This window comes from Kogia breviceps, chromosome 5 (genome assembly GCF_026419965.1).
Source record: "Kogia breviceps isolate mKogBre1 chromosome 5, mKogBre1 haplotype 1, whole genome shotgun sequence".
Lineage (NCBI taxonomy): Eukaryota > Metazoa > Chordata > Mammalia > Artiodactyla > Physeteridae > Kogia > Kogia breviceps.
Window position 1 is genome coordinate 102,412,169 of NC_081314.1, and position 20,105 is coordinate 102,432,273.

The 20,105-nt window shown below is 37.9% G+C and overlaps 1 protein-coding gene across 3 annotated transcripts in view; it reads right to left on the reverse strand.

Annotated features, from left to right (window-relative positions):
- Positions 1-2,764: 2,764 nt before the first annotated feature.
- TMEM45A (transmembrane protein 45A) overlaps positions 2,765-20,105 on the reverse strand; it is a 92,361-nt gene continuing 75,020 nt past the window's right edge. The window contains exons 5-6 of one of the 3 annotated variants that reach the window (XM_059064690.2): positions 14,503-14,648; positions 2,765-3,192 (exon numbers count right to left, since the gene is read on the reverse strand). In XM_059064690.2, the coding sequence (XP_058920673.1) occupies positions 3,099-3,192; positions 14,503-14,648 (240 nt within the window). In that variant the 3' untranslated portion in view covers positions 2,765-3,098. Of the gene's footprint in view, positions 3,895-14,502; positions 14,649-20,105 lie in introns of all 3 variants that reach the window. The other 2 variants (XM_059064692.2, XM_067035366.1) reach the window with 2 other exon arrangements.

Here is a 20,105-nt window from a genome sequence, read left to right on the forward strand (position 1 = left end):
ATTTTAGGTATTTATAATTTTACAAATATTTTAATTTCATCTATGCAGATTAGTCTTGTAAGTTCAATTTATAAATGTGCAATTGACTAACAAATTTACACTTGCGAGTTTCAGTTGAAATCTCACTAAGTTTATACAGTATTGGAATATTTAAGAAAACTTAAGTTTCACCACATTTATAAGTTTAATAAATTAGATTTGTAATAATAACAACTTGAGAAGATTTGTTGGTTAATTGAAGTACTTAAGAATATAAAAAATATTTAATTCATAAATATAGTGAAGAAGTTTAAAGGGAAATCTAATTATCTAAGTTTAAAACTGTGCCCCAAACATTAAAGTCTCCTTAAATTGAGTGTTAAAATTTGCTAGACTTAAAAATAGAATAATAGGGCTTCCCTGGTGGCGCAGTGGTTGAGAGTCCGCCTGCCGATGCAGGGGACACGGGTTCGTGCCCCGGTCCGGGAAGATCCCACATGTTGCGGAGCGGCTGGGCCCGTGAGCCATGGCCGCTGAGGCTGCGCGTCCGGAGCCTGTGCTCCGCAGCAGGAGAGGCCACGACAGTGAGAGGCCCGCGAACCGCAAAAAAAAGAATAATAATATTCATTAAATGAACTTAAAGGTATAAGAATGGCTTATATTTTTCATTTTTACCAGTTTGGTCCAGGAACCCAATCACTCTATTCACTGCACATCTCTTGAGCCACCTCTCCAAGCTTAAAGCAAAAATCTCCCTTCACTGCCATTTATTTAGGGGAAATTCTTTTCTATTATTTCATGCATGTCCTCTATTCTCTCAATCTTCCCATCTGGAATTCACATTAGAAAGAATATAGAATTTCTGGATCTATTCTCCATGTATACAGACTTTTCTTTCATGCTTTTTAATCTATTGACTCCATGTATTGGGGAGAACTTGTCACTTCTCAGCTTTTATTTTCACTGTTCCTGTAGCCCCGGTGACTCCTAAACCACATTATTAATACACATCCAACACAGAATCAATACAACCTTGATTAATGAGCCCTAAAGTGACAAGATGATGAGGAGGACACCAAGACAGTCATAACCTGATCTTTCACTTCAACAATGATCTGGTAGTGCCATCAGAGGCTGCAGTTCCCCAAGCAAAGGCAGTTAGAGATCACAGAAATCACTGAAGAGGTATTATCACATCAACAGCCATGTTGATATTGCGTTGAGTCTCTTTAAAGAGTCTCTTTACCTTGGTTATGGCAAATCAAGCATGGGATACTGATGAAGGGGTTTGGCAAAAGCTCAGGAATTGAGACCCCAGGTTTTTGGAAGAGTTGAGATAAAATACAAGCAAAAGTAAAGGAGGGCACCCTTCCTCCATCCCTTCCTTGGTGAAGGCTTCCATAAAATTATAATAATAGTGCTCAATTTATTGTTCATTTCAGGGACTAGAGGCAGATAGTCCTAAACTATGGACTTAGACCTGAACCAGAAGTTCCTCCTCTGAGAACTCACTGGGTTGCATCTCACTTGTGTTCTCTCTGTGCAGAGACTGCAGGCATGGACATTTCTACTCTCTCATAAAGACTGCTAGTATATTTACACTTACAGTTTTCAAAATTCCAGTCTTAATCTGGTTCATGCTAATTATTCCTAGAGTTCCTGCTCAGGCCTAGATACCAGCAATGCCGTTTTCACGTAACCTGCAGTTGACAGCTCACTCTTCTGAAATTCAAACTTGCCAAAATCATAGAAACTTTCTGGGCTAAGGAAAAAAACCCTAAAATATGAGACACACATGGGGTAGAATGCCATGATCACCTGGGGACCACGGCACGTGGGTATTTCATATGCCAGAAATGTATTAAGGTCTATTGCATTGTTCAATATAAACATGTAGACACCCACATCTGCTCTTTTCAACCCTTACATTTTAAAAAAGAAATGTATCCAGTTCATTGGCCTAAAGAATCCACTCATCTCCCTCTTCAGTGTCATGTGATAAGACCAGACTGGGGCAGCTTTCTGGATTTGTCAGTGCTTCTGGAAAGCCAGGGAGCTTCAGGTTTTAATTACCCATGTGACACCTCCAGCTACCCACTACATTGCCTATTTTCCTTCATATTCAAGTCAACCATCACAGACTCCTGCAGTACTCCTTTTCTCTTCTGTCACAGCAGAGACTGGGCTTTCTGACTAATATGGTACTCAATTAACTTGGATTTTGTCTCAGAGACTCTAGATTCATAAAATGTGACAGCCGGAAATTGATTCATCCAATTCAATTCCCTACCATCAGAGAGGACACGGTAAATGTTAAAACCCTAGAGGCTGGTGAATAGTAAAGCCAGAATGAGAAAAGATTTCCTGACTCTCCATTGGAGCTTACTTAGTCCACTGATGAGGGAAGGGCTCTGACTTTTTACCTAGGTATTCCATTAAAGGATTTTCCTTGCTTTAACCCTTCAATTATTTTAGCAGAGTGGATGGCATGGTGGCCATACTATGCTGTGTGATGATTTTTTTACTCTTTGGATAACATCATGACTCTTCTTTCCCCAAATTTTCATGGCTTTACCAACCATGTGCCCTTCTGTAACCGTGGATCAACCCTTTTATCTTCTCTGAGAGAGTACATCGTAGGATGACTTCTGGCTTGCTTTTCCCAGGGGAGAACGCAGGTGCTACAGAAAGAGATTTCTCACAAAAAGGAATTTCAGTGTCACACAGCTTCTTCTTCATGACATAAAGGTGGGGTGCAGTTGAATAACAAAAACAAAGATCTGAGTTGTTTGAACGAAGGTCCATGCATTCATTTATTTCTCATTGCAGCAACAAGATAAACAAGTGAAATTCCATCTATAATGAGTTACAAATGGTAGTAAGCCCAGGAACCCTGAGTATATATATCTATAAGGCAAATAAAACAATATTTTTCAGTGTGGGCATCACACTTTAGATGACCTGGGGAGAGCCACTCCAAGCCCCAAATACCATGACACCAAGAATCATTCTCAACCAGTTGTTCTCCAAACAAAAGGTGAAAAGGCAAAACTGCGATTAAAAATAATAAAAAAAAAAAAGAGAGAGAAATTTCAACTAGAAAGACTGGATGCCCAAAGTCACATCTCTTCTTCTGATTCTTGTTCTCGTTCAGCATTTTTCAGGAGTCCAACTTCTGAGGGGCAGAACCTCTTAAATCGAGATTTAACCAACCTGAGGAGAATGAAAGTCATCTCGTATTATGCTGTTTAAAATTAAAACCCAAAACTATATGTATCTATAATACAGCAAACTCCAAATTATCTGTGCAGGTGGAAGAGGCACCCCCAGAAAGGAAATCACTTTTATTTGGCTTTGGAGCTACCTGCAAATATTTTGTAGATTAAAGCAGCATATAAGCAAACAGACACAATAAAGCTCTTAAATGTGTAATATGATTGCTTGCATCATATTCAAAATTTATAACTTTAATAATTTCTAAAACAAACAAGAGAATCTCTGGGCTGTAGTAAGCCCAGATGAAACCGAGCTCAGCTGTGTGGTCCAAAAAGGAGCCCTCTCCTATGAAGGAAGTGCATGAAGGCATCTCCTGCCCCATGTTGAGCCCCACATAAAGTCTGGACTGTACTGCAGCCTCTATTCATGTCTTCATAGGGGTGCTTTTGTGCTGGCCACAGGCTGCTCAACTGCATGTGATGGTCCATGATGAATTAAGAAGTTGAAAGAAGTGACCTCCATTCTTGTAACTGTTTTCATAGATTAAGAGAATCTGTAGGTCAGAAGGAATTACAATTTTTGACATTGGAAGATGTGAAGCTTCTTAGCGGCAGGAACTCAGCAGGCTCTCCACTTTCTCTGATGTAATAAGAACTAGGCAAAGCTTTTCCTGTGCATGATATTTGTGAAGACATTGTGCTGTGACCATGTCAATAAAACATAGTTAACTTCCAGAAATACACAGGGATATGCAAACAAACTGATAAACCAAATCATCAAAATCATTCCCGTTTTATGAAAAATGTCACCAGCCTATCTGTATCTTTATACTTGTTTTTTGCCTTTCTTCTTCCAATGAAGGTCTGACCCGCCCCTCTCAATATACAGTGCTTTTACTTGTGCTCTGGATCCCACTAGAGTATGAACTTCCTAGGAGCAGAGACTTCATCTTATTTACTGCCCTAACTCTGCCAGAGTCTAGAACAATGTCTGGTACACAATAGTGGCTCATGACACATTTGATGATTCAGTGGGCTGTGGAGCAATCTGCCAGGAGTTCATATCACTCACCTCCTCAGAGGTAATTCTTCAGTCACTTCCAACTCAGCATTAATTCCTCCAACATACAACAACTGAGCAGTATCAGTAACAACTATTGACTCGGCAAGAGTCAAGAAAAAGTACTTAAAATCATTTGCCTCGATAATTAGTTGACCATTGACATTGCTCCCAATGTCCTCAACTCTTCAAGGCACTGTTCTCACGAAAGGCTAATAGTTTTAAGTAAGTTGATGACTGGGACAGTGTGTCATTTTAAAAAAATATTTATTTATTTGTTTATTTATTTATTTATTTGGCTGCGCTGGGTCTTAGTTGTGGCATGTGGGGTCTTCATTGCAGCATGTGGTATCTTTAGTTGCAGCATGTGGGATCTTTAGTTGCAGCATGTGGGACCTTTAATTGCAGCATGCAGGATCTAGTTCCCTGACCTGAGATCCAGCCTGGGCCCCCTGAATTGGGAGCATGGAGTCTTAGCCACTGGACCACCAGGGAAGTCCCAGTGTGTCATTTTTTAAAGCCACACAGTTATCTCCACATTGCACAAACTGAATACATGCTAACTGAAAGGGATTAATTAGTTAATTCATTCATTAGATTCATTCTTGATGACTCTTGTGGAAAATAAAGCAAAGAACTGGCTACTGATTACATATTAACACAGACCCCAGTGACTCCTCCTGTTCCCCACTCCTCCTCTCTGGTTTTTATCTGCTGTTGTTACAAAACACCAAGCTAAGGCAAATTCAGGCTCTATCTGCACCCTGAAGCCCTTGGTATTGGCACATGCAGAAATGGCTACTGGGGACAGATTGAGGGATGGAGTAATAAAGAGGAAGTGCAAATAACTGCTAGTTCCTGGAATGACGCAAGTCCAGAGAACTAAAGTCAGGTTGTGTCTGGGCTTTTGTTCCCGTATGTTCTCTTCAGTTAATACAAGAGCAGAGCTGAGACTCTGGGTATACTTCCAGAGTCAATCTGGAAATCAAACATCCAGAAGGCAAACTACCATATGCCTGGAATTTGGTCATTTCTATTTTGTTCTTCAAAATGGCTCACAAGAATCATTTACTTGGAAAACCAACCTGAAAATGGGTAATATTTCTCTGTCCATTCAGAAGGGCTTTTGAAATAGTTCTGTACCACAGTGATGTTTAAATATGAAATACAGTAAAATACAAAATAAGATGTCCCAACAGATGGGTCTCTCCTATGAGCTGTCATGATGAGAACTGCCGGCATGGGACCAGATGAAGCAATCTTTAAACTGTTATTCTGGAAAGCTGGGAAGTACAGCTTCATTTTTCAGAGATTTTGGGGCCAGTAGTTCCATAACCCAGTTTTGGTTCCTTGGTGATCTTTGTGCTTTGTCAAATAAATGCGGATAGAATGTCCTCAAAACCCATCACCTGTGACTGGATTACAATCCACTAAAATCCATTTGAATTATCCTGCATATGACCTCACTGAAAGTCAGTATTCAATCTTTGTGATATTCTTTAAGCTACTGCTTAAGTTTATATCAAAATATATCAGAACACAAGTTCTTGTTTTTATATTTCAAAAGCAATATGAGAGCAAAACTTAAAAGCATATAAAACATGATTTCCAAACAATTGAACCCTATTTCCGAGTATTTCTGAAACAGATCTGTTAAAACAGCAAATAAGTGTCTTGAGTACCTACTATATGTTTGACAGTATGCCAAGAGCTGTGAGATATATGAAAAAGGTCTTTTCCTCCAGGTGACACAATCAAGTTAGCAGGTAAGACTAACATGAGCTAATAGCAAATATCACAAGATAGATCACAATTGTTAAAATGTGTGGTAGAGACTAAAGTACCGTAAACACTCATGAAGGGAGATAAGCAAAGGCTAGAACAATCACAGAAGTTTTCATAGAAGAGATGAGCACTTAATTTGGATATGCCAGGTAGAGGCAACTAAATGGTCAAAAAGTTAAAGGTGCTGGGGAAGGAGAGGCAGTTAAAAAAGTAAACATGGAGTTTCTGGTTTCTAGAAAACTACAGGTGGGTAAGAGATTCATAGGGGTCTGAAGGTTTTTGAAGCAGAAAGAGACAATAGTCTTCTTTTGGCTCTGGAAGGGAACTGACATGGGGTAGAGAGTCTCCTTGAATGCCGGCATTTTTCTTGGAAGCTGCCCAGCCCCTAAGGAGATGAGGCCCAGAAGTCAGCCTAAAACAGCAGAGGAAGAAGCCAAGTTTCACTCAATGGCAGAACAAGCCTAAACTACCAGTCCATGCACATGCTTTGAGGGAAATGAATAGGATTAATAGAAATCAATCAATGTGAAAGTAGAATTTCCCAGCACCCATAGCACTTAGACCTTTAGAAGGAGGTAACTACAGATCAAAGCGGGCTGACCCAAAGCCTACCAGAGACATTTTGGAGCTAGACAAGGAAATGGTTTCCTTATGCAGAGACACAGTGCCAAAGCTCCTATAGCAGTGAAGCTCAAAGAAGCACAGAGCAGAAGAGGTAACCTAGGCAAATGTCTACAGAGAGGACTAGAAAGCTAGCTGGGGCAGAAGCTGAGACCCCACTGGGCCTAGAACCAGCTACTTTAATTTAGGGATCTAGAGCACCTGCTCGATGTGTACTCTCCAATATGGTAGTCACTATGCATATATGGATATTTAAATTAATTAAAATTAGTGTGGCACTAGGCCCATGTCAAGTGCTCAATAACCACACATAGCTCATAGCTACATAATGAAGGCTGCAGGTATACAACATTTCAATCAGTGCTAAAGTCTGAAGGATTGGAGTCTGCATGATTAGTAGTTGGGATCGGCCAGGCCAACTGTGGTTTGGCATTAGTTATCATGCTAATGGAAATAATAAGGAACCATGTACACTCCTTTCTACTCCTACTCATCCTTCAAGCTGCAGCTTAATTCTCAATTGTGAGGAGGCCTCCTCTGGGCTCCAATAGTGCTTTGTTCGTACACTATTTCCATTTATTGTACTGTATTTAAATTGTCTCTCTCTCCCCATAGGGTCTACACCTTATACATTTTTTGATACAGAAGAAGGAAGAGAACAAGAATGAGAAGAATAATAAAAAGAACAAGGGTAGATGGGGGAGGTGGTTCAAGAGAGCAGCCTAGGAAGGTCCTGAATTCACCTCCTCCCATGGACACAGCAAATCTACAGCTATTCCCTATAAAAAAAAAAAAAAAAAAAAAAAAGAGACCTGAACACGAGCCAACCAGCTCCTCCACAGCAAAGGACAAGAGGTCCACACTGAGATGGGTAAAAGAGGCAGAGACACAGTCTCACCAAAAGCCCCACCACTGGTGTGGAGACCCACAATCAGAAGGGATCTCAAAGATACAGAGCTTCTCCCTGAGGAGCAAGAATTTGTGCCCTACATCAGGCACCCCAACCCTTGGGACTTGCACTGGTGAGATGAGCCCCTAAAACATCTGGCTTTGAAAACCAACAGAGCTGACGTCCAGAAAAACCAAAGGGTTGTACGGAATGGATATTCCATTCCTAAAGGACTTGCATGTAGACTCACCCACCTGGCAATCCAGCACAAAAGCCACAGTTTGGAAAGTGTCTAGACCATATGTGAATGTGATACATTTGTTAATTTTAAAGCATCTGCCGGGCTTCCCTGGTGGCACAGTGGTTGAGAATCCGCCTGCCGATGCAGGAGACATGGGTTCGTGCCCTGGTCCGGGAAGATCCCACATGCCGCGGAGCAACTAAGCCCGTGAGCCATGGCCGCCAGGCCTGCGCGTCCGGAGCCTGTGCTCCGCAACGGGAGAGGCCACAACAGTGAGAGGCCCGCATACCGCAAAAAAAATAAAAATTAAAATTAAAAAGTAAAAAAAATAAAGCATCTGCCAGCAAGGGAGAAATCTGTTAGTACTCTCTCTCAGGAATGGAAGCACTGGCAGGTACCATTTTTGCTTTCTGCCCCATCTATTTTGTTAGCACCAGCACTAGCAGCCACCATTTTTGCAGTTGCTTTCTAACCTGCTAGCACCACTGTTAGAAATTAAAGGAGAAATTTTAAAATACCTGGAGACAAGTGAAAATGGAAATACAACATACCAAATTCTGTGCAATGCAGCAAAAGCAGTTCTAAGATGGAAGTTTATAGCAGTACAGGCCTACCTCAAGAAATAAGAAAAATCTCAAATAAATAACCTAACTTTTACACCTAAGGGAACTAAAAAAAGAAGAATAAACAAAGCCCAAAGTTACTATAAGGAAGGAAATAATAAAGAACAGAGCAGAAATAAATGAAAAAGAGACTAAAAGACAAATAGAAAAGATCTATGAAACGAGGAGCTGGTTCTTTGAAAAGATAAACAAAATTGACAAAACTTTAGCTAGACTCACTAAAAGAAACAGAGAGAAGGCTCAAATAAATAAAATCAGAAATAAAAGAGGAGAAATTACAGTTATACCAAAAGAGACTACTATGAACTATTATACAGCAACAAATTGAATAACCTGGAAGTAATGGATAAATTCCTAGAAACATACAATCTTCCAAGACTGAATCATCAAGAAATAGAAAATCTGAATAGACTAATTACTAGTGAGGAGATTAAAACAGTAATCAAAAAACTCCCAACAAAGAAAAGTCCAGGACCAGATGGCATCACTGGTAAATTGTACCAAATATTCAAAAAAGATTTAATACCTATCCTTCTCAAACTCTTCCAAAAAACTGAAGAGGAGGGAATGATCCCAAACTCACTTCACAAGGCCAACATTACCCTGACACCAAAATCACACAAGGACATCACACACAAAAAAGAAAATTACAAGCCAATATCACTGATGAACATAGGTACAAAAATCTTCAACAAAATATTAGCAAACTGAACTCAAGAATACATTAAAAGGATCATACACCCTGATCAAGTGGGATTTATTCCAGGAATGCAAGGATGGTTCAACAACCACAAATCAATCAATGTGATATGTCACATTAACAAAAAGAAGGATTAAAATCATATGATTATCTCAAGAGATGTATAAAAAGCATTTGACAAAATTCAACATCATTTGTGATAAAAACTCTCAACAGGTGGATATAAAGAGAATGTACCTTAACATACAAAAGGCCATATACTACATGCTTACAGGTAACATCATACTCAGTGATGAAATCATGAAAGTTTTTTCCTTAAAATCAGGATCAAAACAATGATGTTCACTCTCGCCACTTTTAGTCAAAATAGTATTATAAGTCCTAGCCAGAGCATTTAGGCAAGAAAAAAAAAGGCATCCAAATTGAAAAGGAAGAAGTAAAATTGTCACTATTTGCAGATGACATGATACTATGTATAGAAAACCCTAAAGACTCCAACAAAAAACTGTTAGAACTAATAAATAAATTTAGTAAAGTTGTAGGGTACAAAATCAATATGCAAACATGTTGCACTTTTATACACTAACAATGAACTATCAGAAAGAGAAAGTAAGAAAAAAAAATCCCATTTACAATTGCATCGAAAAGAATAAAATACCTATGAACAAATTTAACCAAGGAGATGAAAGACCTATGCACTGAAAACTGTAAGACATTGATGAAAGTAACTGAAGAAGACACAAATAAATGGAAAGATATTCCATGCTTATGAATTGGAAGAATTAATATTGTTAAAATGTCCATATTACCCAAAACAATCTGCAGATTCAATGCAATCCCTACCAAATTCCAACGGCATTTCTCACAGAAATAGAACAAACAATCCTAAAATTTGTATGGAATCACAAAAGATCCTGAAGAGCCAAAGTACTCTTGAAAAAGAAGAACAAAGCTGGAGGCATCATACGCTCTGATTTCAAACTATACTACAGATCTGTAAAATCAAAACAGTATGATATTGGCATAAAAACAGACCTATAGATCAATGGCACAGAGTAAAGACCCTAAAAATAACACACATATATGATCAATTAATTTATGATAAAGGAAGCAAGAACACAAAATGGGGAAAGGCCAGTCTCTTCAAAAATGGTGCTGGGAAAACTGGACATCCACACACAAAAGAATGAAACTGGAACACTATCTTACACCATACACAAAAATTAACTCAAAATGGATTAAAGTCTTGACTGTAAGATTAAAAATAAAATAAAATAAGAATAAAAATAAAAATCTGAGAAGAAAACATGGGTGGTAAGCTCCTTGACATCACTCTTGGTGATATTTTGGGGATCTGACCCCAAAGGCAGTAGAAGCAAAACTAAACAAATAGGATTACACCAAACTAGAAAGCTTCTGCACAGTGAAGGAAAACATCAGCAAAATAAAAAGGAAAGTTACTGAATGGGAGAAGATATTCCTAAATCATATCTGACAAAAGGTTAATATCCAAAATATATAAAGAACTCAGACAACCCAATAACCACCACAACAAAAAAATTCCAATTTAAAAATAGGCAGAGAATTTGAATAGCCATTTTTCCAAAGAAGACAGACAGATAACTAAAAGGCACATGAAATGATGTTCAATATCACTAATCATTAGGGAAGTTCAAATCACAACACCAGTGAGATATCACCTCACACCTGCAGAATGGCTATTATCAAAAGGACAAGAAATAACAAGTGTTGGCCAGGATATGAAGAAAAGAGAACCCTCATGCACTGTTGGTGGAAATGTAAATTGGTACAGCCACTGTGGAAAACAGCATGGAGCTTCCTCAAAAAATTAAAAATAGAACTACCATATAAGCCAGCAATTCCACTTCTGGGTATTTATCTGAAGAAAATAAAAACACTAATTCAAAAAGATAAAGGCACCCCTAGGTTCACTGCAGCATATTTTTTAATAACCAGGATATGGAAACAACTTAAGGGTCTATCAATGGATGAATGGATAAAGGAGATGTTTTATATATATGTTTATATATATGTATACATATAATATATATAATATAAATATTTTATATTTATATGTACGTAATGGAATACTACTCAGCCATAAAAAAGAATGAAATGGACATTGAGGGTATTACACTAAGTGAAATAAGGCAGATAGAGAAAGACAAATACCATATGATTTCACTTACCTGTGAGATCTAACAAACAAATGAAAAAACAAAACAAAACACATAGATACAGGGAACAGACTGATGGTTGCCAGAGTTGGGGGAGGTGGGCAAGGGCTTCCCTAGTGGCGCAGTGGTTGAGAGTCCGCCTGCCAATGCAGGGCACGCAGGTTCGTGCCATGGTCCGGGAGGATCCCACATGTCACGGAGCGGCTGGGCCTGTGAGCCATGGCCTCTGAGCCTGCATGTCCGGAGCCTGTGCTCCACAACGGGAAAGGCCACAACAGTGAGCGGCCCGCATACCACAAAGAAAAAAGAGGGGGGGTAAAGAGGATCAAGAGGTACAAACCTCCAGTTATAAAATAAATAAGTCTTATAGTTTTCGGAGCACAGGTCTTTTTTCTCCTTAGGTATGGTTATTCCTAGGTATTTTATTCTTTTTGATGTGATGGTAAATGGGGTTGTTTCCTGAATTTCTCTTTCTGATGTTTCGTTGTTAGTGTATAGAAATGCAACAGATTTCTGTGTATTACTTTTGTAACCTGCAACTTTACCAAATTCGTTGATGAGCTCTAGTAGTTTTCTGGTAGCATCTTTAGGATTTTCTATGTATAGTATCATGTCATCTGCAAACAGTGACAGTTTAACTTCTTTTCCCATTTGGATGCCTTTTATTTCTTTTTCTTCTCTGACTGCTGTAGCTAGGACTTCCAAAACTATGTTGAATAAAAGTGACAAGAGTGAACATCCTTGTCTTGTTCCTGATCTTACAGGAAATGTTTTTAGCTTTTCACTATTGAGTATGATGTTAGCTGTAGGTTTGTCATATATGGCCTTTATTATGTTGAGGTATGTTCCCTCTATGCCCACTTTCTGGAGAGTTTTTATCATAAATGGGTGTTGAATTTTGTCAAAAGCTTTTTCTGCAAATATTGAGATGATCATATCACCTCACACCAGTCAGAATGGCTATCATCAAAAAATCCACACACAATAAATGCTGGAGAGGGTGTGGAGAGAAGGGAACCCTCCTACACTGTTGGTGGGAATGTAAATTGGTGCAGCCACTATGGAGAACAGTATGGAGGTTCCTTAAAAAACTAAAAATAGAGCTACCATATGATCCTGCAATCCCACTCCTGGGCATATACCCAGAGAAAAACATGGCTCGAAAGAATACATGCACCCCAATGTTCATTGCAGCACTGTTTACAATAGCCAAGACATGGACGCAATCTAAATGTCCATTGACAAAAGAATGGATAAAGAAGATGTGGTACATATATACAATGGAATATTACTCAGCCATTAAAAAGAATGAAATAATGCCATTTGCAGCAACATGGATGGACCTACAGATTGTCAAACTGAGTGAAGTAAGTCAGACAGATAAGGAGAAATATCATATGACTGCTTCTATGCAGAATCTTAAAAATGATACAAATGAACTTATAAACAAAGCAGAAGCAGACTCACAGACTTAGAGAATGAGCTTATGGTTACCAGGGGGGAAGGGTAGGAGGGAGGGATATTTAGGGAGTTTGGGATTGACATGTACACACTGCTATATTTTAAATGGATAACCAACAAGGACCTACTGTATAGCACAGGGAACTCCGCTCAACATTCTGTAACAAACTAAATTCAAAAAGAATTTGAAAAAGAATAGACACATGTATATGTATAACTGAATCACTTTGTTGTACACCTGAAACTAATACAACATTGTTAATCAACTGTACTCCAATATAAAATTTAAAGTGTTTTTTAAAAATGAAAAAAATAAATAAAATTTATAAGTCATGGGGATATTATATACAGCATGGTGACTATAATCAATAATATTGTATTGCAGATTTGAAAGTTGCTAAGAAAGTAAATCTTGAAAGCTCTCATCACAGAAAAAATTTTTGTAACTTTGTATGGTAACAGATGGTATAACTAGACTTATTGTGGTGGTCATTTTGCAATGTATACAAAAGTTGAATCATTATGTTGTACACCTAAAACTAGTATAATGTTGTATGTCAATTGCACTTCAATTTAAAAAGAAATCTATCACAGGAAACAGGAAAAAAAAACACAGGAAGAATCTTCCTTGAGCTCTTATTATGTTGTAGGCAGTTTAAATATGTGATCTCATTTAGGTACTATTATCTCCATTTTGTAATGACAAAACTGATATTTAATGTACTTAAATGGTTTACCCAAAGTCATACAGCTGAGAAGCAGCAGAGCTAGGAACATGGATTCTTAGCAATCTGTTATCTTGCTCCTCACCCATCATGAAACATTGTATCAAAGTCCTTGTAAAAACATGTATAGTTCAACTGAATCTTACTGTTAGAAATATTACAGGAAATGTCAAATTAACCAGATACTCAAATTTAATGGGAGACATACATGTTGGTCAAAAATGATACCAAGCTTGGGAAGTGCTATAACTGATGTAAACATGGGCAAATGGAGGGCTCACTGCAGGTGTGGGGAGGACCATTTAGATAAGAAAACAGCATATGCAAAGACATGGAGGCACAGAAGAGTGTGCTGAAGGGTAATGCATAGGTTAGAAGCACAGCAGAGACACTTTTTAGCTATTCCAACTTTAAACCAGCATTTATTCTTTTTTTTTTTTTTAGTTTTCTCATTCATTCCATTTTTTTATTTTATTTTTTTTTAAAAAATCTTTATTCGAGTATAATTGCTTTACAATGTTGTGTTAGTTTCTGCTGTATAACAAAGTGATCAGCTATATGTATACAGATATCCCCATATCCTCTCCCTATTGTATCTTCCTCCCACCCTCCCTACCCCTAGTGGTGCCTCTAGGTGGTCACAAAGCACTGAGCTGATCTACCAGTGCTATGCAATTGCTTCCCACTAGCTATCTGTTTTACATTTGGTAGTGTTTATATGTCAACGTTACTCCCTCACTTTGTCCCAGCTTAGCCTTCCCTCTCCCCGTGTCCTCAAGTCCTTTCTCTATGTCTGCGTCTTTATTCCTGTCCTGCCCTGAAAACCAGCATTTATTCTTTTTATTGGAAATGTTTGTGTTTGCAGATAATTTTCTGCTATATTACCCTGTTTTGTGGAATGCTAAGGAATGGAATACCTCTTTGAACTTAAAGTTCAGTAAAATCGAGTCTTGATGATCATATACCAAAAAATAGAACTTCCATGAACAAAAATCACTAACTTACCAGGTGACAAAGGCATAAATTGCTCCAATGATGATAATGGCTATTGCATAATGCCAACAAAAGCATATGGTGAGAAACATAACGTTGTCATGATCCACTAAATCCCATGCAGGACCTCCACTGGGGGGATAAAGGACAAACCCAATCTGTAATTTAAAACAAAGAACACACATTAAAAAATACCAGCCATATTCCCAAAGATGGTACATTTCAAAATGTTTCATTTCAAGATTAATGGTAACAGATAACTCCCATTACCTGAGATGCTACAGATAAGATATCTGCTGCCTGTTGTAGTAATATAGACAGTATCTACTACTTTTGGAAAAAATGTTAAGGATATTTATAGATCAATTTTCAAAATATGAATAGTAATCATCTCTGGGGATTGGTGGACTTTCAGATGATGTGTTAGGTTTCTAAGCTGTGCAGTTTAACACAGTTATTTCAAAATCAGAGTTTTAAAATAAAGCCCATGGGTAACATTATATTCAATGATAAAGACTAAAAGCTTGACTCCTAAGATCAGGAACAAGATAAGGGTGTCTTATTTTACAAATTCTATTCAACATTGTACTAGAAATTCTAGCCAGAGCAATTAGTCAAGAAAAACAGACAAAGAGCATCCAGATTGCAAAGGAAGAAGTAAAACTATATTCACAAATGATATGATCTTATACATACAGAAAATTCTGAAGAATCCACAAAAAAACTATTAGAGCTAATAAATTAATTTAGCACACTTGCAAGATACAAAACCAACACATAAAACATGCAATGAACAATCAAAAAAATTAAGTTAGGAAAACAATTCCACTTACAATAGCATTGAAAAGAATGAAATACTTAGGAATAAATTTAATCAAGGAGGTTCAAGACTTGTACGTTGCAAACTACAAAACATTGTTGAAAGTGATCAAAGAAGATCTAAATAAATGGAAGTATATCTCATGTTCATGAACTGGAGCATTTAATATTGTTAAGATGGCAATAAAAAAACAGAACATGAATCTGATCAAACCTCTAGATCTAACAAGATCGGGCATGTTGAAAAGTGTTAAATGTGATGGTTGATTTCACATGTCAACTTGACTGGGTAATAGGACGTACAGATACTTGGTTAAACATGATTTTGGGGTGTGTTTGTGAGGGTATTTCCAAATGAGAGTAGCACTTGAATCAGTAAAAATCTAAGTAAAGCAGATCCACAGTGCAGGTGGGCATCAAACAATCCACTGAAGGCTGAAGAGAGCAAAAAGCAAAGGGAGGGAGAATTGGCTCTGCCCCACCGCTGAGCTGGAACTTTGGTCTTCTCCTGCCTCAAACTAGAACTTGTACCATCAGCTCTCCACTTTCAGGACTGGAACTACAGCATCAGCTTTCCTGGGTCTGTAGCCTTCAGGTGGCAGATCATGGGACTTCTCAGCCTCCACAATTATGGGAACCAATTCCTTAAAATAAATATATCTCTCTCTTTCCCCTTGCTATAGATATAGATATATTATAGATATAGATACAATTATATATAAAATATATATATGTATATATTTGGTTCTGTTTCTCTGGAGAACCCTGACCAATACACTGGATAATAAATTGATAAATACCACTACTTTTGTATATATTTAAGATTTACCATAATAAAAGTTTTTAAAATTCCTTTTTTATAGGCACATTCAAAAAAAAAAGAGAGAGAGATGGCAATAACACCCAAAGCAATCTACAGACTCAGTATGATCCCTATCAAAATCCCAGTAGTCTTTTTTGCAGAAATAGAAAGCTGATCCTAAAATTTATATGGAATTACAAGGGATCCAGAATAGCCAAAACAACCTTGAAAAAGAAAAGCAAAGTTGTAAGACTTACACTTACTGATTTCAAAACTTACTACAAAAACCACAGTAATCAAAACATTGTGGTACTAACATAATGGTAGACATACAGATCAATGAAATAGAATTGAGAGTCCAGAAATAAGCCCATACACCTGTAGTAAATTGGTTTTTGAAAAGAGTGCCAAGGCCATTCAATGGAGAAACTAAAGCTCTTCAACAAATGGTGCTGGGAAAACTGGATATCCATATGCAAAAAAAAAAAGAATTTGGACTCTTACATTACACCACATGCAAAAATTAATGCAAAATGGATCAAAAACCTAAATATGAGAAATAAAATCCTAACTCTTAGAAGAAAACTAAGGAAAAACCTTCATGACCTGGGATTTAGTGCTGATTTCTTATACATGACACCAAAAACACATCAAAATTAAAAGCTTTTGTGGGGACTTCCCTGGTGGCACAGTGGTTAAGAATCCACCTGCCAATGCAGGGGACACGGGTTTGAGCCCCGGTCCAGGAAGATCCCACATGCCACAAAGCAACCAAGCCCGTGTGCCATAACTACTGAGCCTGCACTCTAGAGCCTGTATGCCATAACTACTGAGCCCACGTGCCATAACTACGGAGACCCTTGCACCTACAGCCCGTGCTCCACAACAAGAGAAGCCACCGCAATGAGAAGCCCACACACCACAATGAAGAGTAGCCCCTGCTCACCGCAACTAGAAAGCCCGTGCACAGCAACGAAGACCCGACACAGCAAAAAATAAATAAATAAATAAAAACAAAGCTCAGCTATTTAAAAAAAAAGCTTTTGTGCATCAAAGGACACTATCAAGAAAATGAAAAGACAATCACAGCATAGGAGAAAATCCTTGCAAATCATATATCTGGTAAGGAATTGATATCAAGAATACATAAAGAACTCCTAAATCTCAACAAAAAGCCAAAAAAAATTTATAGGCAAAGGAATAGAAGACTCATTTCCCAAAAGAAGGTGTACAAATGGTTGATAAGCTCAAGAAAAAATTATGAACATCATTAGTTATTAGAGAAATGCAAATCAAAACCACTTCACACCTCCTAGGATGGTAATAATAATAATAAGTAACAAGTGTTGGTAAGGATATGGTGAAATTGGAATCATTAAACATTGCTGGTGAGAATGTAAAATGGTACAGCTATGTGGAAAACAATTTGACAGTGTCTCAAAAAGTTAAATATAGAATTATCACATGACTTGGCAATTTCATTCTAGATACTATACATACCCAAAATAATTGAAAACAGGTATCCAAACAAAAACTTCTACACAAATGTTCATAGCAGCATTATTCATAAGAGCCAAAAGTTAAAAACAATCCAAATGTCCATCAACTGATGATGAATAAGCACCATGTGGTATTTCCATACAACAGAATATTATTCAGCCATAAAAATGACATATTAATATATAATACAACATGGATGAACCTTGAAAACAATTATGTTAGAGAAGGAAACTGGACACAAAGGTAACATATTGCATGATTCTGTTTACATGAAATATCCAGAATAGGTAAATCCATAGCGACAGAAAGCAGAGTGGTAACCAGGGACTGGGAGGAGAGGAAAAGGAAATGACTGGTTAACGGATCCGTGGTTTCCTTTTGGGGTGATGAAAATGTTTTAGAACTAAATAGAGGTGATAGTTGCACAACACTGTGAATGTACTAAACGCTGCTGAATTATACACTTTAAAATGCATAAAATGTTGCCAGAGAGGAGAGAGGGAGGTGGGGGGGGATGAGAGAAATCAGTGAGGGAGATGAAGAGGTACAAACTTCTAGTCACAAAATAAATGAGTCACAGGTATGAAATGTACAGTGTTGGGAATAGTCAACAATTATGTAATATCTTTGTATGGTGACAGATGGCAACTAGAGTATTGTGGTGATCATTCTGAAATGTATAGAAATATCAAATCACTATGTTATGCATGAGGAACTAACAATTAAAATTTTTATTTTTCAATTATAATTCAAAAACAAACAAACAAACTCTAAGAAAAAGAGATCAGATTTGTGGTTACCAGAAGTGGAAGGTGGGAGGAAGAGGTATTGGTTAAAGGCACTCAAAAGGTACAAATTTCCAGTTATACAATAAATAAGTAACATAATGTACAATATGATCAATAGAATTAATACTGCTGTATGTTATATATGAAAGTTAGAGTAAATTCTAAGATTTCTTATCACAGGAAAAATTTTTTCTTTGTCTTTAATTTTGTTTCCACTTGAGATGATGGATGTTCACTAAACTTATTTTTGGTAATCATTTCATTAGGTAAGTGAAATCATTATGCTGTACACTGTAAATTTATACAGGGCTGTGCATCAATTATTCCTTAATAAAACTGGAAAAGGAAGGGAGGGAGGGAGGGAGGGAGGTTAATTCTATGTTATATGAATTTTACTCCAATAAAAAATTAAGATACATAGATGATAGGTAGATACATAGAGGAACAGATGTCAGGTTTCAAGATCCAAATGAAACACAAAACCAAGATAATTACATGGATAATTGTACAAATGTCTATCATATTAGCTAACTATGTGTCAGTTACAGTGCTTAGGAGGTTTCCTTACTATGGCCCTTCAATAATGTGGTCTTTTTTTTTAGGCTGCGTTGGGTCTTCATTGCTGTGTGCAGGCTTTCTCTAGTTGCAGTGAGCTGGGGCTACTCTTCATTGAGGTGTGCCGGCTTCTCCCTGCTGTGCCTTCTCTCGTTGCAGAGCACGGGCTCTAGGTGCGCAGGCTTCAGTAGTTGTGGCTCGCGGACTCTAGAGCGCAGGCTCAGTAGTTGTGGCACACGGGCTGTTGCTCCGTGGCATGTAGGATCATCCCGGACCAGGGCTCCAACCCGTGTCCCCTGCATTGGCAGGCGGATTCTTAACCACTGTGCCACCAGGGAAGTCCCCAATAAAGTGCTATTATCCCAAGTTAATGTATTGCTATCCTCTTTAACCAGATGAGAAAATTGGGTGGTTTAGTGATTTGCTCCTGATCATACATCTAATAAATGAAATCTTACAGGGGAAAAAAAAAGCATTTAGTTTATAATATTGAGTGAAACCATTTCTGTCTGAAATTTCAAGTAATGTGAATAAATCGGGGAAAGCTAAGATTTGTGCCTTAATCACTTGTTCCTGTTTCCCATTTTAAAGGATTCCCTTTAGTTGGAAGGAGAACTGCCATTTGTACCACTTGGTAGACGTACTGCCATGTGTCAGGCACTTTAACCACACTCAGGCACATAAACTTCACAGTAATTCTCATTCTCACAACAACCCCAGGAAGAAGGTATCATTATCCCCATATCACAGAGAGTAAAACTGGAACTAAGAGACTTCAGTAACTTCCCCAACATTGCAAAATGGTCAAATGAGTAAGACAGGGTTCCAAACCAGGAGCGTCTGGCTACAAAACTCTGTATGTTCTTTCTTCTACCCCACACTCTCTTTCATCATTTAGCCTTTCTCAGTGGAGCAGTATGAAGGACAGTGGCCTGGACAACAGGGTCCATGTGAGTCATCTCAGCAGTTCTGATACAGTTTGAACAATCAGTACTGAGATGGTAGTTGGTCCCATGAAGACATGGTACTGTCTTACCCTTAAAACACAGATTAGAGACTGGCAGACCCTGGGCCACATCTGCATCACAGACATGCTTTGCCTGGCCTGCACACTTTTCAAAATAATTTGAATTAGTTTTCAACATTTAAAA